This window comes from Triturus cristatus, chromosome 5_2 (assembly GCF_964204655.1).
Source record: "Triturus cristatus chromosome 5_2, aTriCri1.1, whole genome shotgun sequence".
NCBI lineage: Eukaryota > Metazoa > Chordata > Amphibia > Caudata > Salamandridae > Triturus > Triturus cristatus.
Window position 1 is genome coordinate 1,094,590,356 of NC_140588.1, and position 22,525 is coordinate 1,094,612,880.

Sequence of the window (22,525 nt, forward strand, 5' to 3'; positions counted from 1 at the left end):
GCACATGGGCGGGAATATTCTAATGCTTATGACTTTGATGAGGATACCCCTGGAAGAGAACTAGGATTACAGGTAAGTAACTAATCCAATATCCCCGCGCAGCTCGTGACAACGCTGCCGCGGGTTGGAAAAAGTTACAGCCGCGATTAGCCTCGCAAGCCACAGGCCACGCCCACTGCCGGGAGGCCACGCCCCTTTTTCTACTTAAGGCGCACTGATTGACTAGCGCGCACTAGAGAACTGACTCCTGAGGCGGAAGCCGGGAGATATAGCTCGTTTTTAAAAATTGTTCTTTGTTAAAATTGCTTTTACCTGACATACTCTGCTCCCTGGGCACTTCCCTCCCTCGCAGACCTGTTGGAATATCCCCGCGCAGCTCGTGACAACGCTGCCGCGGGTTGGAAAAAGTTACAGCCGCCATTAGCCTTGCAAGCCACAGGACACGCCCACTGCCGGGAGGCCACGCCCCTTTTTCTACTTACGGCGCACTGATTGACTAGCGCGCACTAGAGAACTGACTCCTGAGGCGGAAGCCGGGAGATATAGCTCGTTTTTAAAAATTGTTCTTTGTTAAAATTGCTTTTACCTGACATACTCTGCTCCCTGGGTACTTCCCTCCCTCGCAGACCTGTTGGAATATCCCCACGCAGCTCATGACAACGCTGCCGCGGGTTGGAAAAAGTTACAGCCGCCATTAGCCTCGCAAGCCACAGGCCACGCCCACTGCCGGGAGGCCACGCCCCTTCCGCCACTACAAAAGATGTGCATTTACAGGACGCGCAGCGGACGAGCGCAGCGGGCGCGCCAAAGGCAAGCCCGTCTGCACCCGTCCGCGGCTGGTCGGGGCAAGGGGCCACCCCCCCAACAACCTTCTCTTCACGTACTAGAACAAATAGGCAATACAGCATGGATACCCTTTACCAGCTACGGCACACTAACAAAGCCAAGTGCGGCCAAACTTTCCACCCTCTGGAAATCCCCCATCAATGCCCTCACTGCAAAATAGAGCTCTCCAGCCCTCTGCAGAAAGAGGAGCTGTGGGAATACAAAATGCTGCTACTAAACTGCAGATCTCTTCCAAAACACCGTTTGGAGATTTCAATGCTGCTGGACGAGCTCATGCCGGACATACTCTTCTTGACCGAAACATGGCTCACCCAGGCCTCTGAACCTGACCTGGTTCAAGCACTTACACCAGGCTACCAGATTGCACGTTTAGACCGCGCTCAGGGAAAAGGCGGGGGGCTCACCATCATTTATAAAGACATCTATACCTGCCGATGCACACCTGAGCCCGTCGCAGACTGTGAAAGCCTACATTTCGCCATCAAATTCTCCCCCACCAAAAGTTTCACGGACATCCTTATCTACCGCCCTCCCGGAGCACCTAAACAATTCCCCACTGCACTTCCTCATATCGTGGCCGAATTAACCACCCTATCGGCAAACCTTACAATATTTGGCGACCTTAACATATATTTTGACGACAATCAGGATAATGTTGCCAATGAACTCATAGCTAGCCTAGCAGCAATCGAACTAGAACAGCTTGTCCCCTCCCATACCCACATACTAGGCCACTTGCTAGACCCCGTCTTTAGCAACTGTCCCCAACTAACAGTTGGCGCCTCCATTCGCCTCCCATGGACTGATCATTTTCTCATTCCAATCACCTGGACCACACGTAAGTGTGTCCTATCCCCCCACCTCCCTTCCAGATCTAGGAACTGGTCCAAACTCTGCTTGGATAAATGGACTACACCTCGCAGCTATTGCAGCTTACCTACAAAACAGGCAACATCTATCACTCTTTCGAGTACCTGCCATTAAAGCCTTCATGGAAGGCCTCAAAAGAATAACTCCCCCAGAGTGCCACCCTCACCTGTGTGGAACCTAAATATCGTTCTCACCAGACTAATGGGGCCACCCTTTGAACCACTACACGATTGTGAACTTCAATTCCTAACATGGAAAACCGCCTTTCTTGTAGCCATCACCTCTCTCAGAAGGGTCAGTGAGATACAAGCACTTACCATTCAAGAACATTTTCTCCAAATGCACCATAACAAAGTTGTTCTCCATACTAACCCAAAATTCCTCCCTAAAGTTATTTCTCCTTTCCACCTAAACCAATCTGTAGAACTACCAGTATTCTTCTCGCAACCACAGACCGTTGCAGAAAGAGCTCTTCACACATTAGATGTCAAACGAGCATTACTCTACTACATCCAGAGAACACAACCTTTTCGTAAGACCAAACAACTGTTTGTTACTTTCTCCCCACCACACAAAGGCAACCCAATCTCCAAGTCGGGGATAGCTAGGTGGATTGTCAAATGCATTCAGATCTGCTACCACAAAGCAAAACGAGCACGATCCGTTCCCCCTAAAGCCCACTCTACACGAAAAATAGGGGCTTCAATGGCATTTTTGGGAAACATCCCATTAGGTGATATCTGCAAGGCAGCTACATGGTCAACACCGCACACTTTCACTAAACACTATTGTGTAGATGTGCAGGCTAAGCAACAAGCTAGTGTGGGCCAGGCTGTACTCAAAACATTGTTTCAAAGCACTGCAACAGATACGGGTGGTCGCCACTAAGGATGGGTACTGCTTTACAATCTATGCAGAGTGTGTAATCTGCAGCTCATATGCCTCGAACGGCAAATGCTACTTACCAGTATGCATCTGTTCTTGGCATGTAGAGCTGCAGATCTACACCCGCCTCCCCGGCTACCTTTATCTGTTCCAGTTTATCTTAGTTAGATACAACACACATGGGCATCTTCACTGTTTATTACTACCCTCCATCTTTCCCTACTGGCGAAAAACAATCTGTGGATGGAGCCGAAGCCCATGTGCAATACGATCCAAAGGAGGAGTCACATACCTCGTGACTTCCAAGAGAAAAACAACTGCAACATCCGGGCCCAACACCAGATGGCGATCTATGCACAGTGTTTAGATCTGCAGCTCTACATGCCAAGAACAGACGCACACTGGTAAGTAGCATGTGCCTTATTTCTCCTCGTTATTCCCTCTTTGCATGTGTGCTGCATTCTGAAGCACACGTATGAAGAAGAAAAAGTCTCAAAGGATAATGTTTGTGCAGGAAGGTGCATAACGCAGACACCCAAAGGATGCCAGCGCATGGAGAGAGAAGAACGGCTCCCTCGGGGTAGTAATCCAAACTGTTTTTGTTTACCCGCTGGGCCACTCTAGACTAGGGTCTTATTTCAGGATGTAGCAGATGGAGAAAGGGCAGGAGGTGTGGCATAGAACTTTACTGCCTTGACTCCTTCCACCAAATGTAGGGATGTTCAACAGCTCAGCAGACTTCTCTATACATTGGCAGGCACCGCAGTCATGGCGGTTCCTGTCCATGTAGGAAATGTTTAATGGATGGCTCCATCACACATGGTGGCTGGCTGTCAAGGTTTTCCCAAATTTTTGTTATTTCAAAAACAAACTCACAAAGCTGGAGTTTATTTAAAAAAAATAATGAACCTTATTAGTTTTCTTCCATGATGTGGGATATTTTTCTTTTTACTCTCCCTCTGGATACATCTGGCGATGACTAAGAGTAAAAGAACCCCCCATCTAAACTCCCACTCTAAATAGGGTCAGAGGGCTTACTTCCGATGGCACCTAATCCATCGGGCTGTCGAAGGACGTTTTACCCTGACAGAGTAAAATTTACTCCGTCAACGTAAAACGTGCGGTCTGCCCAACTCTAAATCAGGTGGGCGGACCTTGAGTTTGGCGAATTGCTATAGATTACTTGGTCACCCAACTCTAAATCGGCCCCAAAGACCAACCTAATGCAAATCACTGCTGACCCTTCTCCTCATGGGAACAGTCCACCCAGGACCTCGGTCACTTCAAACATTCACCCTGTGGCCCAGTGCTTGAAAATGAGAGATTTACACCCCCGAATCTCACTGACTAAGCTACGCCCCTGAAGCTGTACTCCCCTCAACTCTCAGTTCTCCAACCTCCTAATGTAAACATGTGTGATCCTCCAGTGAGAGGACAGGCTGAGTGACCTCTGTGACCTTAAACTCATGAAATGTGTTTTATTTTTCAGGAAAATCTGCCTATGCTGCGGCAACCCAAGGTGAGTGACTCCTGACTTGTTTGTTGTGAGTTTCGCTTGTTCTCTGAGAGTGATTAAGAGAAGACACGGAATGTTCTCATGATTGTTAAATGTCAAAATGAAGGGAACATTGGCAAAGAAACCAGAACATCTTAAGGGAAACCAGGAAGTCTTTCTGTGTCAGAAACTGATCATTGTCAGTAAAACATCCATGGGGCGGAGGGGTGGCGTGTACAAGATAAAATGTGGTTTAATAAATGTTCGTCAGCCTACCAATACCAGAACTAGTTACCGAGGATCACAGATCATGTGCTTAGATTCTGTCGCTGACTTCAGACCCAGAGCCTGCCCCTCAGCTGGTACCAGACTGGCGCATGGCCATGGCGTGTGTCACGCACACCGGTGCACATCATACGAAACTTGCACGCCCTCAGCAGAGCCCCTCTTCCCCCAATAGTTTCTAAGCGCTGAAAGGGGGTGCTGTGTGACTCTGGCCCTGGATCCTCCCAGGATGTGATATCATGGAGACCTACACGGTGCCACCTTGTTCTCTGGCCTCAGTTGCTTTTTTGCCACACCCTTCGATGCGGACCCAGAGCTCCTACCCTTAGTGTGCACCAAATTCTTCAAACAATTACGTACAGGGAACGCGGGAGGACAGCCATCCTTGACTCCGCTATTCTACCCATGAGGGAGAGTGGCAAGGTGTCCCAGAACGCCCCCGATCGCTTCAAAGCTTCGATCACCCCAGTCACATTGAGCTGTAGTGCCACCTGTACATCCAGGTATCAAAAGTGCCCAGTCTCCCAACGTAATACAAGCCCCGGAAGTCTCTCCAGCCGAGCACAGACAAAACAGGAAATGGGAAGAGCAGTGACTTGGGCCTATTAAGGTGCAAACAGGAGTTTTCACCAAAGTCTTCTAGGAGCAGCAATTTTCTAGAGACCGCATCACGGGTGGATGTTGTAGCGGTCTAGTTGTTGGCCGCCCGTTTAGGTAGAGACCCCAACCCGGAACCTCACTCATACTTTGTATCACCTTCTGGCCAGGCGTGGCCAGAAGGCTTTAAATAAAGCGACCGGAGTCGCTCGGGACTTCCGGTCCACACCAGTGATCAGAGTGTCCGTGTCGCTTATTATACCGTGCCTGTACGCCCAGTCATCTACATGCATGTTGCCCCCCCCCCCCCCCTGTTCCACGAGCCCACCAGATGTGATGTAGAACAGGGCATCGTCGGCGTACAGCAATATTAAATGGGATCTCTCCCCTATGCATGCGCCCCATCGCTCAAGTTCCTGTCGAGCCCATACTGCCATAGGCAAAGAGCAATGGCTACAATAGGCAGCCCTGCCGCGTTCCTCGCTCCAATGTCCATTTTTCTGACCGGCTCTGACCCTATCGTACCTAGACGCTCAACTCCATATAAAGACGTTAGACCCACCGACAGAACCACAGGCCGGATCACGCTGCCCTTAGTACCTCCTGGAGGTATCCCCAATCCACAGTGTCAAACGCCTTCTCGAGGTCGACGGCCACTAGCGCCAGTTCCTCGTCCCAATGTTGTACCTCATGCAGGACATGCGTCAATCGCCTGGTCGACGGCCACTAGCGCCAGTTCCTCGTCCCAATGTTGTACCTCATGCAGGACATGCGTCAATCGCCTGGTCGACGGCCACTAGCGCCAGTTCCTCGTCCCAATGTTGTACCTCATGCAGGACATGCGTCAATCGCCTTACATTCCTGCTCGGGTTGCAGCCGGGGATAAACCCACACTGATCCTCATGGATGAAGTGGGGCTTATGTGGAGCCTGTCGCCTCACCAGTGCTTTGCAGAATATTTCAGCATCCAAGTTAATCATAGTGAGCGGGCGGTATGCCGCCCAGTCCCGACCATCACCCCCCTGTTTCAGTAGCATGCATATTTCCCCTTCCCGCAGGGATGGGGGCCAGAGTCCCCGTTTAAACGCCACCTCATACTTGCCATAATGGTTGTGCCAACTTCTCTGAGTAGCGCTGATAAAATACCGACAGGATTCCCCCAAACTCCCCCCACCCCCCTATCTCTTAGACTGTTAGTTGTGTCTCAAATTGCTTCTTTCCTGCCAGTGGGAGGTGCGTCAGTTTCAATAATCCCAAAAATGGGACTTCGCAGTCCGGCCGGCCGGCTGGATATACCTTCTATAAGTGCTGTTGAAACACTTCCAGTATGCCTACCCTGGAGTGTTCCATGTCTCCCATTGTGTTGCGCAAGCAGGTCGTTAGCGATGGTGTCTGCTCCGTGCGCAAAATCCGATTTGTCGCCTTCGGCATGGAACCGCTGGCGGTAACGGCAGAGCGTGTATTTTTCCAGCCTGTCCCAGACGTCTCTAATTTGCTCACGTAGCATACTCTCTCGGGCACTTTCAGCGGGGTGCGCTTGGTCACCAGTCTCGATCTCTACTAAGGCATCTTCCCTATGCCTCAGCTCGCGCTATAGCTGACAACGGACTCCACAGGTGGGTCCCATACCCACGCCCCTCAATACCGTCTTCATTGCCTCCCACTCCATGCTTCTACCGGACGCCCCCCTCCAATTGAGTGTCCTGTAGTCTGACAGCGCCTGAGGCAGCGTCTCCCTCCCCTACTGATCTGCCAGAATATCGGAGGGCATCCTCCACTGTCTAGGTCCCTGGAGGGGGGCATTCCACCGTAGCCCCCAACTTACAGGAGCGTGATTTGATGGGAATCGAGTTCAATGGGTCACCCCCATGTCCGAGAAGGCGGGTGTCTCCGTCACTAGCCCCCTGTCCAGTCTGCTATGCATGTTATGGGGGGGGGGGGAAAGCATGTAAAGAGATTCTGGGTTGGGTGTTTTTCCCGCCAGGCGTCCTGTACCCCATCTTCCTCATTACTGCTTGCAACGATTTGGTCAATTGTGGTTTCGTGACGGTTCTGAGGGGTTGTCTGTCCAGGTCAGGGTCGAGTACGCAATTGAAATCACCCAACCATATAAGCGGAGCATCCAGTTCTGCAGCTATTAAGTCTTGCCTTGCCTGGTAGAAGGCAGGTTCATCTGTGTTTGGGGCATACGTATTCAAAATGGCAATGTCACGGCCATCGAGCTTTCTGCGCAGTAGCACGTACCGGCCCCCAACATCTGCCTCCATGTTATGTGGGAGTGAACGGAGTTCCCGGGGCCACCCATAACAGTGTGCACCTTGCATATATAGAATACGAGGAATGAAATGTCTGACCCTGCCACTTGTGTCGTCCAGATGCGTCTCCTGCAGGCAGGCAAACATGAGACTCTTTTTAGGAAGGAGAGCCCCCTATGGCGCTTTGTCCTGAGGAACCAAACCCCCTTTATCATACAGTCGCAGCATGGCACTCACACATCTCATGATCCATCGACTGCTGCCCAACATCTCCACCCGCTGTACACCCATAGTGCTTGCAACCATTAACAAACTACTAAACAAAACTCCCCACCCACGGACAAAACACGTGCAGCTGTGCTGTCGGGATTGCCCTCCCCATGCTTGTGCCAGGATGTACACAGCTACCCTATTAGCCCAACAGGGGCTAGTAAATTGACCACAGAACAACAGACTACCCTGGCAAGCCCACCCTCTAACGGACCAGCGAATTCTTGTCAGCAAACAAATTCTGCTGAACCCAACCAGTGCCTGGCACTGAAACCCAGTCGAGCACCCCTCGCGCTCCCACCCCCTCCATTGCATCTTACCAACTCTTGGCCCAACACACCACTCACTCTCATGTTAGCAGCGCTCGCAGGAGCACCGTCACTACATCCAAACACGTCTCCACGTGCAAAGCATGTGGAAGAGTATGTGACCAGTGCACCAGTGGTTCACCCAGCCCTCGTTTAAATCGCCCTCCGGCTCGGGGCACATCTATCAGCGTCTCAAGGACAATGTCCACCATTAGGCCCAGTGTCTCCGATGATCACCCTCCCGGGTCCTGCAGTATAGGTGCGGTCGGCGAATCAGAGGTCCCATCATCTGTGGTTCCCAGCTGCAAAGTTCCATCCTCTCCCCGGTGACCCTGTGCTCCTCCTGTGTCGCCGTTGAGCCGAGCTTACGCTGGGAGCCCTTGTTGGAAAGGGAGCCTCATATCCGCTTTTGGCCACATTGTTCACGCAATGGGGGAGCATCTCCTCAAATCTCCAGCCATTCCCAGACCTCCTCCACAGACTCGAAGAAGTGGGGCTTGCCTTGCGCCAGTACTTTCAGTAGAGCCAGGTAGAGAAGCATGTATTGCAGCTGTAGGTCACGTAACTTTCGCTTAACACCCAGGAACCAGGAAGGATTTCAGTAGTTCTTGGACTTGTCTGGTGTAGTCCGGGTAAATAGTAAGTTCGAGGCATATGAGCTGCAGATTACACACTTTTGCATAGATCGCCATCTGGTGTTGGGCCCGGATGTTTGCAGTTTGTTTTTCTCTTGGAAAGTCTTTGGAAGTCACAAGGTTGGTGACTCCTCCATTGGATCGTATTGCGCATGGGCTTCGGCTCCATCCTCAGATAGTTTTTTTCCACCATCAGGCTCGGATGTAATCTTCACGCTCCGGTTCCGAACATTTCCAGTTCGACGATCGAAGCGGAATCCTCACCTCTCATCGTGGTATTGTTTCGATCGCGATCTCTTCAAAACATACCATCGACCAATCTTCGGTCGGCGGCCGTCGAGCCAACCCAGGCTCCGGTCCCGGCTGATGGAAAGAACTCCATTCAAAAAGTGCCCTCGATGTGGCTCTAAATTCCCCCACACCGACCTCCACGAGGTATGCAACCTCTGCCTCTCTGCGGAACACGAGGCTCGAGACTGTCCAGCCTGCAAGTCTTTTAGATCAAAAAAGACTATTCGGAACCGAAGAGCCAGGCGAAAAATGGCACACTCCTCGACCTCCGTTCCAGTGGATATCTTCAGAGACGACGCCGAAGATCCAGAACAGCACCATACCGAAGAGGACGTCGTCAGTGCTTCTGAGGCCGACGACTCAGACTTGGAGGACATCACCCCGGCGCAGAGGGTCGTGAGTAACATACCCCCCCCCCACACCCGCGGCCATACCCAAAAAGGCTTTGGTCACGCCTTCGCCTCCGAGCCTAGGCAAAACCAAACAAACTGCTTCCAACACCCCACCTTCGGGCCCGGTGAAGAAGCCATATAAGCCTTCCGGCGGCTCGGGCTCGAGCCAGCCTGCCAGCGGTGCCGAGAAACACACTTCGGCACCGAAAAAGAAACCAAGCTCGGCACCGAAGCTCTCCAAACCAAGCTCGGCACCTAAGCTCTCCACACCAAGCTCGGCACCGAAGCTTTCCACACCAGGCTCGGCACCGAAGCTCTCCGGATCCAAACCTTCGGCACCGACCAAACCATATAAGGCCCCCGACGCCGACGCGGCCAAGTCAAAGCCACCCTCGGCGCCGAACAAACAATCAGAGGTTCCGGAACACGCTGATAAGCCGCACAGGCATAAAAAGCCATCGGCCCCGAAAACTTCGACGCCAAAGGAGCAAACAACATCAGAAGAACTATTTGCACCTGATCCATTACAAAAAGTGCTTACCAGGGATCCAAAGACTGGACATTTGACACTCTTATACAAAAAGAGACCATTAGACAAACCAGCTCCACCTCCAAAAAGGATGGACTCTGCCACCTCCCCCTTCAGAATACCTTCCCCACCCCCTCCACCCTCTCCACCTCCACCCCCTTCACCCTCTCCACCCCCACCTCATCGTTCTCCATCCCCGTCTCCAGACGATGATGATCAGGGGGACCCATATCAGGATATAGGGGATGTGCCCCAAGACCCCAACCCTACAGGATCCCCAGACCCATGGGACGACTATCATAATCCAGATATTCCAGATGTCCCACAAGATGACCTTTATCCCTCCAGGCCATCTCCACCTGAAGACTCCCTAGGTTTCCACCACCTACTTCAGAGGGAAGCACATTATCATGGGGTTGAGTTACACTCTGACCCAGTAGAGGAAGATTTCCTCCTTGACACGTTTGATGACGCACATAGGTCTACTTCCATACTACCTATGCTCAAGGGGGTTATAAAACATGCACCAGAGGTTTTTAAAGGCCCAGTCAGGACCAGGGTCATTAACTCACATATAGTAAAGAAGTATAAAGCTGCCCCCTCAGATCCGGCATATATCAAGGGGCCAACGCCACTAGATTCTCTAGTGGTTTCCACAGCACGAAAAAGGGCAAACTCTCAGGCGTCAGGTGAAGCACCACCACCTGACAAAGAGTCAAAACTATTAGACGCATCCGGGAAGCGCACAGCGTCACAGGCAGCCAACATATGGCGTATAGCCAACACCCAAGCGCTATTGGCCAGATACGATAGAGCGCATTATGACGAATTAGAGGCCATAATCCGCCATCTCCCAGACAAATACAAAACCAGGGCCAGCGAATTAATACAAGAGGGTAAGACCATAACGAACACCTCTATACGCTGTGCCTTAGACGCAGCAGACACAGCATTACGGGCCATTAACACTAGCGTCCTCCTCCGTCGCCATGCTTGGCTCAGAGTTTCAGGCTTTACACCTGGGGTACAAGCCTCCATATTAAACCATCCATTTGATCAACAACATTTATTCGGTCCAAAGGTAGATGAGGCCCTCGAGAAAATGAAAAAGGACACGGACACAGCGAAATCTATGGGAGCTTTGAAGTCACACGCCCCTAGACGCTCCTTTCGCCGTTCTTCCTTTCGGAGTACCTCTAGAGGCTACTCCTCAGATAATGCGTCCACTTCCTACAAATCCCTCACTCAGTCCACCTTCACAAGGGGTTATCAAAGAGGCAGTTATAGGGGCAATAACAATAAGGGCAGAGGCAAAACAAATACCGCCCGCTCTGCCACACCACCTGCCCAATGACTCCCCCCCCCCCCCCCCCCCCTCGCTCCCTCCAGACCATCCCACTCCGGTCGGGGGCAGATTACAAAATTTCCTTCAGGTTTGGGAAACCATCACCTCAGACAAATTGGTGACCCAAATTATTTGGTATGGGTACTGCCTAGAATTAAAATCTACCCCCCCAAACATTCCACCCAAGCAACGCCCAATGTCACAAGAACATTCCACATTGCTGAAACAAGAGGTAATCTCCCTCCTACAAAAACAAGCAATAGAGCCAGTTCCTGCCAATCAACAAAATTTAGGGGTCTACTCCCTATATTTTCTAATACCAAAAAGGGACGAGACTCTGCGGCCTATCCTAGATCTCCGACCTCTAAACACATACATACATTCAGACCATTTTCACATGGCAACGCTTCAACAAGTTCTTCCGCTCCTCTCCCAAAACGACTTCCTCACCACACTGGACTTGAAAGACGCATACTTCCACATTCCAGTACACCCTGCTCACAGAAAGTATCTCAGGTTCGTAGTGGACGGGCAACACTACCAGTTCAAAGTGCTCCCGTTCGGAGTCACAACAGCACCACGGGTATTCACCAAGTGCCTAGCGGTAGTGGCGGCACATCTCAGAAGACAGCACATTCACGTCTTCCCGTATCTGGACGACTGGCTGATAAAAGCCGCGTCCTACAACCAATGTGTACGCCACACCGCCACTACAATCTAACTACTTCACCAACTCGGCTTCACGGTGAACCACCAGAAGGCCCAGCTAACACCATCCCACAAAAAGCAATACCTTGGTGCCACCATAGACACCTCAAAATCCATAGCCTACCCCAATCCAGCAAGGATTGCAAGCATTCAGGCTTTGCGTCAAAAATGTATACTTCAACACTCCCTTCCAGCAAGAGTGTTTATGCAACTGATAGGGATGATGGCCTCTTGCATTTTCATAGTGCCCCACGCAAGGCTCCAGATGCGTCCACTCCAAGAGAGCCTAGCGCGCCAATGGAACCAGGCCCAGGGACTATTGACAGATCTGGTGTTGGTAGACGGTCGCACCCATCGCTCTCTGCAGTGGTGGAACACCATAAACCTTTCCAAAGGTCGACCGTTCCTGGACCCGGTTCCACAAATAATTCTAACAGACGCATCGCTCTCCGGCTGGGGAGCTCATCTGTTACACCTCACAGTGCAGGGCACATGGACGCCGCAACAAAAGTTACTCCATATCAACCATCTGGAGTTACTAGCAATCTTTCTAGCCCTAAAATCCTTTCAAACACAGCTTTCAGGCAAAGCAGTCCTCATTCGCACAGACAACATGACTGCCATGTATTACATTCAACAACAAGGCGGCACACACTCTCCACAGCTCTCTCAAGTAGCACAGAGCATGTGGAGATGGGCAATTCCCCACAAAATCTTTCTCCTAGCTCAACATGTCCCAGGAGTCCAAAACACCATGGCAGATCTGCTCAGCAGACAAACGCAACAGATCCACGAGTGGGAACTCCACCCGCAGGTTCTTCACCCGTTCTTTCAAATGTGGGGGCATCCACAGATAGACCTCTTCGCCACCCACGAAAACAGAAAATGCCCAAGCTTTGCCGCCAGATACCCACACCCATTGTCCTAAGGCAATGCGATATGGATGAACTGGTCAGGCAAATTTGCGTACGCTTTTCCACCTCTCCCACTCATTCCATTAGTGGTGCGGAAACTACAACAGCACTCCCTCACACTAATCCTAGTAGCTCCAACGTGGGCCAGACAACCATGGTACACCACGCTCCTGGAACTCTCGGTAGTACCACACCAAAAGCTACACCTCTCACCATGCCTCCTAACCCAGAACCATGGAGAAATCAGGCACCCGGACCCAGCTCGACTCAACCTTGCGATCTGGCTCCTGAAATCCTAGAGTTCGGGTACCTAAACCTTCCCCCTGACTGTATGAACGTCATCAGAGAAGCTAGACGCCCTACCACTAGAGCCTGCTACGCCGCCACGTGGAAAAGATTTGTTGTTTACTGCCATAACAACACAATCAATCCTCTAGACGCGTCTATACAACACATCATATGCTACTTCTCCACCTACAAAGGTGTAACCTAGCCTACACTTCAATTCGGCTACACCTCGCAGCAATTGCAGCTTACTTACAAAACAGGCAACATCTATCACTTTTCAGAGTGCCTGCCATTAAAGCCTTCATGGAAGGCCTCAAAAGGATAATTCCCCCCAGAGTACCACCCTCACCTGTGTGGAACTTGAATATCGTTCTCACAAGGCTCATGGGGCCTCCTTTCGAACCTTTGCATAAATGTGAACTCCAATTCCTCACATGGAAAACAGCTTTCCTTAGAAGGGTCAGTGAAATACAAGCACTTACCATACAAGAGCCTTTTCTACAAATGCACCACAACAAGGTTGTTCTCCGCACCAACCCCAAATTCCTACCTAAAGTAATTTCCCCTTTTCACCTAAACCAATCGTAGAATTACCAGTATTTTTCTCGCAACCTCGGACCGTTGCAGAAAGGGCTCTGCACACCCTAGATGTCAAAAGAGCCTTACCTTACTACATCGAAAGAACACAACCTTTCCGAAAGACCAAACAACTATTTGTTTCTTTCTCCCCACCACACAAAGGCAACCCCATCTCTAAATCAGGGATAGCTAGGTGGATTGTAAAATGCATTCAGATTTGCTACCACAAAGCAAAACGGACGCTCTCCGTTCCCCCTAAAGCCCATTCTACACGAAAGATAGGGGCTTCCATGGCATTTTTAGGGAACATTCCTTTAGATGATAATCTGCAAAGCAGCTACATGGTCAACACCACACACCTTCACTAAACACTACTGTGTAGATGTGCAAACTAAGCAACAAGCTAGTGTGGGCCAGGCTGTACTAAAAACACTATTTCAAACCACTGCAACAGATACTGGTGGTCGCCGCTAAGGTTGGGAACTGCTATATAGTCTATGCAAAAGTGTGTAATCTGCAGCTCATATGCCTCGAACGGAATATGCTACTTACCAGTATGCATCTGTTCTTGGCATGTAGAGCTGCAGATCTACACACGCCCACCCGCCTCCCCGGCTACCTGTATCTGTTCCAGTTTATCTTATTTAGACACATACACATGGGTTTCTTCACTGTTATTACTACGCTCCATCTTTCCCTGCTGGCGAAAAACAATCTGAGGATGGAGCCGAAGCCCATGCGCAATACGATCCAAGGGAGGAGTCACCAACCTCGTGACTTCCAAAGACTTTCCAAGAGAAAAACAAACGGCAAACATCCGGGCCCAACACCAGATGGCGATCTATGCAAAAGTGTGTAGATCTGCAGCTCTACATGCCAAGAACAGATGCATACTGGTAAGTAGCATATTCCTTTTGTTGGTTTCGTAGCTCAGGTCCATCCGTTCCCTGGCAGCATGCAGGATACAGTCTGTCGTGATAGTTCAAAACCTTTGCTATTATGGCTCGCGGTTGTGCATCCGGAGGGGGAGGTGGCACCAGGGCCCTACGTGCCCTTTCTATAACAAACAGCTCAGAGTCCCCGCGGACGCAACTGGGTGAGAATCCACTGCCCCAGGAATTGCTCTGCCGACCCTTGCTCCGCTCGCTCTAGGAGTCCCAACACTCGGATGTTACTGCGTCGGACACGCCCTTCTGCATCCTCAGCCCATTGCTCCAGGGCCCTCGTGGCTGTTGTCATCTGGGCCACCTGATGTTCAAGCGTCGCTTCCTCACTCTGCAGGTCCCTGCTATCTCCCTCAGCCGCGGGCTCCTTTTCTGCTACTTTCTGCAGATCTGCCCTCAGCACATTGACATATATTGATACAGTCTCATTGCGGTCCCCCTGAATGGCAGCCAAAACCTCTGCACGAGAGGGCTGTCCATGTTCCTCCTCTTCCGCCACATCATTACCACCCATTTGCCTCATTAGGAGCTGTGGCGGGTGGGTGGTGTGGTGTACTGTGTTATTGTGTTTGCTCCCGTTGATCTCGCTGCTTTATCTTTACCCATTGTATCGGTGACATTGCGGCTCATCTTTACAAGGCCCTCCAGGTCCGGCATCCAGGGACCCCCTGCACAGATGCTGTCTGGAAAACAACCCCCTTGGGATCTCCCCCCGTGTGGTCTACCCGGTTGGATGTCTCGGCCGTACCACCAGCAGGCAATAATCCCTGTTACAGCAGACGTCCTCACCTCAAGGCAACCTTCTAGGTGTTATAGGGCCGTATGGCGTCCAATCCACCTTGCTCGTGCCTGAACCTGCCCCCAGATCTGCTCCTTTCCAGCCAAGTACCACCTTCCCCTCGGACACGGTTCTCTCCGCCAAGCGCCAGGCGAGTGAGGCGCAACGCTATGATTCCCCCATGCTGCCTCCTCTGCCAATGCAAGTCCAAGTCATTTGTTTGTTCAGTCTCTCCAATGTCAGGCCCGCACCAGCGCACCACTGACCTCCTGGCAAATCGTATATGTGTGAATGTGAAGCTCTGTTGGAGGAGGAGGCTGAGAAGGAAGCTATCCGGCTCCTGGTGGGCATCTAGACATGTACTTATAATCAGCTGTACTTTCCACTAAAGAGGAGCCACGTCCATGGACACGGGCATCCAGCACATATGTGCATCTTTGCAGCAAGTGCTGCCTTAGCACTTTCCAAGATGAGGTGATCAAGGAGAACAAAGCTGCGCTGTTGTTGCTGCACTTAGGGAACGTTTCAGGTGTCCTGCGGCAGAGGACAGGGACTCTAAGGCATGGGTTCTTGGAGCCTGCGCTGGATATCAGGCAAATGGCTAGCCTCAAGGAGACCTGTCCAGGCAGTGGGACCCCTTCTGAGGCACTTTGCAACAGGGGGGCTAGAGAAGGGAACCAGGGGCCAGGTCAGAGCTTCTGAACATGGAGAATCAGGGCTGACCTCTCGGGCCAGTGGGACCCTGCCCTGAGCACTCTGCGACACGGTAGACTGGAGAAGGGAGTAAGGCCCCAGGCTCCTCTGCTTTAGGGCCAGCCGGAGCTCTGACGAGGGCCCAGAGAGAGCTTCTGAACACAGACAAGCAGGGGAGATGCCCGGGTGCCTGTGTGACCCTGTGCCGAGCACTCTGCGACTCAGTGGGCTGGAGAAGGGAGTAAGGCCCCAGGGTCCTCTGCTTTAGGGCCAGCCCGAGCTCTGACGAGGGCCCATAGAGAGCTTCTGAACCCAGACAAGCAGGGGAGATCCCCGGGTGCCTGTGAGACCCTGTGCCGAGCACTCTGTGATACAGTGGGTCAGAGAAGGGAGACTGAGGCCTGAGCCTTCCAACCCAGGGCCAGCTGGAGCTCTGACCTGGAGCCGGGTAACAGATTCTGAACCTGGGCAAGTGGCGTAAGAGCTCCCAGTGCCTAGGAAACCCCATCTGGGGCACTTTGTGACACAGCAGGCAAGGACTTCCACCCAAGGAGAGCTGGAGCGTTCAGCCAGGGCCCAGTCAGAGCTTCTGAACCAGGATAAGCAGGGTAGATGTCCCGGAGCCTGTGGGGCCCCGTCCCATGGACTTTGCAATGTGTCAGGCTAGAGAAGGGAGCCCAGGGCCGGGCGCTTCCACCACAAGGCCAGCCGGAGATCTGACTCCGTCAGAGCTTCTTATTCTGAGTAAGCAGGGGTGGCTTTCCTGTGTATGCGGGTCCAGTCCTGGGTCCTCAGCCTTGGTATTCTAGATCAACACCCATTCTTCTAATCCGTGCACACAGAGTGACAGAGGGGGATATTCAAGAGAAATTATCCGGCCTCTTGGAGCCCCGACTGGGCTTGAAGCTTCAAATGAGCCCTCATTGGGACTTCCAGGGCAGCTCGGCATTCTGAACAGTGGGTCATGTGAAGGAAGTGACCTGTTTTGTTTATGTATTTCTAAGTAGAAAACGTCGGCTGTGACGCTGGCAGGGCACATTTTGCCCCACCCATGTATGCGTTGTATATGACCTCTTCAGCCCGGAGTCTTCCATGTAAGAAATGTTCTGTAACTTCCTGTTCAATGTCACTGAGGAGTCTAAAAGATTTAAAAGAGTAAAGTATTGTGGCACACGTGAGTTACAAGGGCCAGATGTCAAACTTCCAGAAGGTAAATGAGGCCCCAGTGCCATTCTAGATTCACTGCATCCCTATTCGGGGATGTTTAGTTTCTCCTCCCTACTTTGTCACTCATGACTTATGCATTCTTGAACACTATGCCTTGATAACAGGAGGAAGGGTATGATCTTTACAGGAGAAAATGAAATCATTGAAGGTAAATCATGTGAGTGAGTTCTGACTTGTTTAAGTTAAACTTCCTAAGTGATCTGAGGGCAGTGAGAAGAAGGCTTGAAATATCTTCACACTGCGCCCTCTGCGCCTCATTCTGCATTTATGGCACCTTGCTATTTCAATGTCTGACAGGCCCCTGCTTAGAGGGCGCTTCCAGGCACTATTTAGTTACAAAGGTCCATATTCTATCTTGTCTCCTGTGTTTCTCAAAGAGACGTGTATCTCATATGGTGGGAGAGAGACGGGGAGCGGTTGTGTGTGGTCGAGACTGGGTGACTGGCAAGGGGGCGAGCGAGGGGAGGGATGGGCCAGAAGGTGTCGTACTGCTTACAAATGACATTTGTGTATTATTGTATGCTATAATGTTGCTGGGTACTGGTAGTACTCGCTGTGCTGGTGGGGGAACGTACCATTGTTGTCCTACTGTTGCTGACTTGTTAAACTGAAAAAACCACAAATAAAGATTAAAAAAGAGACATTCTCTTCTCTTTGCAGACGCAGCTCCTACCGACTGTTAGTCCAGCCAGTGCTCTGCTTGAAGGTAGGCCCCGGCCGCACTCTGAGGGACATAAGTTACTCAATTATAACAATAACCTTCTCATTTTATCAGCTTTAGTGGGTACAATTATGACTAAAAAACCTACTTGTGGAATTTGCACTTATGATAAAGTTTTCCAGCTGTATCCATTTGAGGGACTCTAGGCTTTTGGAGAGAGTTTTGCCAGCTGATTTTGAGTCTCTGCTGGACAGGTGTGGGCCCAAAGTGAACCCCACCTGCACACTCTAAAATCTTACCCCACAAGCAGACGTATCCCATCATTGAAAAGTTCACCCCATCCGTAATCCAAGATCACATCGCATCCATACTGAGGCAGCTAAACCACAAAGGAACAGTTTGGACAGCAGCTACGTATTATGATATCAAGATTGCAAATCTTGTGGACTCGACACCCCAATACAGCTCAGAGAGTAGCTAACCCCGGTTCACTGTCTCAAGTGCCAAAGCCAGAAAAAATAGGACCTAGGCTCAGACAAGATTATTGGACATCATCCTAACAGCAAAGTCCACATTTATCCAAGAGGCAATCATGGGCTTTCCCCAGGGCCACTTGTGTGTTTTCAGGCAAATCAAAAACCTATCCACACCTCAAAAAAGATCACCAGCCGCCCTCTGCAGAAACGTGCTGTCCATTACTCACTGAGAAGATGTACATAGTAAGAGAAGTTTGATCTGGGCAGCACACTTCACAAAATACTTCCACACCTGGGTCATTTTCAAACCTATCTCCACCAACTGGCTCTGAGCACAAACTGCTTCACAGGCCCCACCCAGAAAAAAATATCAAACAGAAAGTTGTCCCCTTCCAAGACTTCAATGTCTCCCACAACCAAGAAATATCCCAATCTTAAGAAAGCCAACCTAGGCCCAGCCAACAACTGTCCTGTGTCCAACATCTCATGACAAGGAAAAGCCATTGAAAAAACTATGGCAGACCAACTAAACACCATCTTTGCCAGAAAGCTAAGAAAGGCTACTTTGGAGTAGTTTCTACTTTCCAGTAGGAACTGCCCGTTTGTTGAGCAACATAAACGTAGGGTCGGTGCCCGACTGATTTTGTGCACCCCCGCAGGATATGTTGTCCTACAGACCAGCTAGGCAGGTGGCAAATGCTTTTTGCAACTACAGAACATGACAACCTTGACTCCCCCCCAGGAGCCGTGGTGAAAGATGTAGAACTCTTTTGCTCAGTCACTTGAGCTGTCTTGGAGAACTATCCAAGGAATACACAGAGGGGCGTTTTCAATATTTATTGAACCATTGTGATTTTTGTATGAAATATATGTGCTGCGATGATGAATAGACAGAACCAGATGAGTGTGATTAGCAATATAGGGACAGTGAACAGAATGAACAGTTCCACCATCTTCCTAGAACAATCTATATATGCAAGCACATAAAAACAAGACCTAAGACGGCTAAGACCTGGAACGAGCTCCCGATCGACATCAGACGCGCCCCGTCTCTGCACATCTTCAGGAAGACCCTGAAGACCTGGCTCTTCAACTGACCGGAGCTGCTCCCACCCTGGCCCCAGCCCCCCCAGGTGAGTAGCGCGCTTCATAATTCCCTGATTGATTGAAAAATATATAGTGTGCTCCTACTATGCGTTCGCTAACCTAAATGTCTAGGGTCTGTGTGCATGTGTTATGCCAAGAATCCCCTATTGGACATGGGTTGTGGGTTGGGTTCAGGGGGCAACTCTAAGTTGCCCTCTGTGTGCATTTTACATTAAATCCCACACTGGCATCGGTGTGGGTTTAATGTGCTGAGAAGTTTGATACCAAACTTCTCCGTTTTCAGTAAAGCCATTATGGTATTGTGGAGTTCGTAATGACCAACTCCCAGCACTATATACTCTTAATGGCATTACTGCACTTATAATGTCTAAGAATTGGTCTAGACACTCTAGGGGTACAGGGCTCATGCACCTGTTCTCTCACCACTGGTATAGTGCACCCAGCTAGAGGGGTGGCTGACCTATGCCAGGGCAGTGGGTTGTAGGCATGGTACACAGGGATGTGTGCCATGTGGGCTCTTCACTTTGTTCTGCACCAAAACACGCAGCCTACAATGGCAGTGTGTGTGTGTGTGCGTGTGTAAAGGTACAGGGCCTCTAAGGGTGGCGCAATACATGCTGCAGCCCTCAGAGGCCTTCCCTGGTCACAGTGCCCTGGGTACCCATGGTACCTTTTACAAATGACTGACATGTGGCCAGAGAAGTGTCAATTGGGGGTGCAAGGTACACTTTTGGGAAAGAACACAGGACCTGGGAGCCTGATTGGCAGGGACCCAGGGCACATCAAGTCAAAGTGCATCAGTAGTCTGGCAAAAAGTGGGGGGGGGTTCCTGCAACAGAAACCCAGCTTCCTACAACCCCCATTACCTAAAGAAAAAGATTATAAGTCCCTCTCCGTGGGATCAGCAAGCAGCGGGGCTGAGGTTTCAGCGTGGAGTGACCTCGCAATGACAGCAAGTGCTTCTCTTCCCCAACCCGGACATGCTTGTTTATTTATAACAAAAAGCAACCTGGCTCTCGAGTCGAGGCCTTAGTCAGTCCGACATTGTTATGATCTATTGGTAGCTGCGTCCCCTTATGGATGAAAACAAATACCGACAGTTGCACAATGTGTGTCAAGGCCTTGTACGTGATGTTCATGGTGTCACGATAATGTTTTTACTAAGTGGAATTTGTATGCAATGTAGTTTCAGAGAAACTAATCCTACAATGTCACGCATGCAAATGTGTGTCAAAAGTCATTGTGCGAAAGAGAAGGCAACTTAGGAAACGTGCACATGGTAAAAATGGCAGCGTTTCTCCCCGGGTCTAACTAAGACACATGACACCACTGGTCTACTAATAATTCAGATTCAGCTCCAGTTTCAGCTTCAAAATGATTCCCTTGAAGGTACTTGACAACAAGCACGACATCCTCGACAGAGGCAACCCCTGCCTAATGGGGTTAGCTGATGTCTTAACTACTTTTGCCAACGGCAGGCTACTTAAGACTCTGGAACAGCCCATGGGTTTCTGAGAATGTTCAAGCACTAGTTTACATATGTCCTGAACAACAGAGCCTTGTGATGTAAATCAGTCACCAGACCTCAGACATACATCAGATAGAGTGCCGTGCGCCTCAGAGCTCCATCCTAGCTCCCACCACATTTAATCTGTCCACTGAGGCCCCAGGACTGATCATGAAGGACTCGTGTGACTGTGCACCAACATTGTAACAATGGACAATTGTGTCTTCAAATATCCACATTATAAGACATCGCAACGCTGGAGAACCTCGCCTTGCATCAAACTGAATTCCTCTTCCTATCTCCATCCCTCAACAGAAGCTCGGCCCAATGATTCTGAACTCTTTGAAACCAATGGGACTTTCACCTCATCCTCCACTATCGCCAAGCCCTGGGGGGACAGACTAGCTTTGTCCTTTACACTCATTCTGCACATTAACAGAATGGCCAAAGCAGACAGCTTTTATCTCCATGCCCAGAAGAACATCTTCCACCTCACCCAGGCAGACCCCTGTGAACCTCCGTGCTCCCACTAGGCGTATCCAGACTGGACTTTGGCGACACTGGTCTTGCCACTTCCCTCTATAGACCCGATGAAGGCTGCCATCCACTCTGCAGTTGGGGTTACACACTCGGCAAACAAGAAGAATCACCAGAGTTTAATTCAAGAGATGCTGCCTTGTCAACAAGTCATTCTACAATAATAACCAGCCTCACCGTGCAGATCTTCTGACTCGTGCTGGCGGCTTAAGAGGACTAAGATGGAACGACACATTCCAGCTGGAAGCACCAAAGTTCAGAACTTCCACCACCAGTGGCGTAACGAAACTTGAGGGAGCCCCCCTGCAAGGTACTTGGAGGGGCCCTCCTCTGGGCTCAATCAGGAGCTCTCAGGCCAGTCTACTGCTCTGAGGGGGCCCCCTGGAATTCTGCCCCCCCCCCGCACCACGGGGGCCTATGTTACGCCACTGTCCACCACCAACAAGTAATCCTTGTCGGTGGCAGCAGCATCAGCCTGGAACGTGCTACCCACTGACCTAAGGAAATTAACCCCAATCATCGGCTTTAGGGAAACACTTCAATACAAATGTATTAAAACAATCCCTCAACTAGCAGAAACCTCAAAGAAGTCAATCCACCTTTAGGGAGCACTCTCCTTTATTGACGTCCTACTGGGTGCTTCTAATCACAGATTCCTCACCTTTACTATATATATCCGCCAGGCTCCAGACTAGAGCAAGAAATGTTTCCATTAATGTTCCTGCACGCCAGTAGGGGATGGAGTGAAGCTGCCTATAAACGCCACCCCTGCACGCTGACGTCAGCTTCTTTCTTTCTGCATGCTTCTACGCAGCTCTGGAAGTCCTTACTCCACTCTCACAAAGTCTTACTATGACCGTGTGATATGGAAATTGTCCCCACTAAAAACAAGATTCAAACCATGCTGAGACTGCAGGAAGCAGATGTCGGTCACAACGCCACTTGATGTACGCTGGTTGTGCTTGAGCTCTGTTCACGACTCTAGTTTGGCAATAAGAGTGCCTTTATGCACACAAAACTGATCGGAGAACGAGAGGTGAAGCTCTCTGTCATCTGAACATTAGATGAGATTGTGGTCAACGGACAAATCTCGCTCCCTTTCC

The 22,525-nt window shown here is 50.5% G+C and overlaps 1 protein-coding gene across 1 annotated transcript in view; it reads left to right on the plus strand.

The window, feature by feature from the left end:
• Nucleotides 1-22,525, plus strand: part of LOC146829746 (class I histocompatibility antigen, Gogo-OKO alpha chain-like) — a 365,530-nt gene that overhangs the window by 320,233 nt on the left and 22,772 nt on the right. The window contains exons 6-7 of the mRNA XM_085608469.1: nt 4,091-4,120; nt 17,795-17,840. Coding sequence (XP_085464595.1) covers nt 4,091-4,120; nt 17,795-17,817 — 53 coding nt within the window. The 3' untranslated portion in view covers nt 17,818-17,840. The remainder of the gene's footprint in view (nt 1-4,090; nt 4,121-17,794; nt 17,841-22,525) is intronic.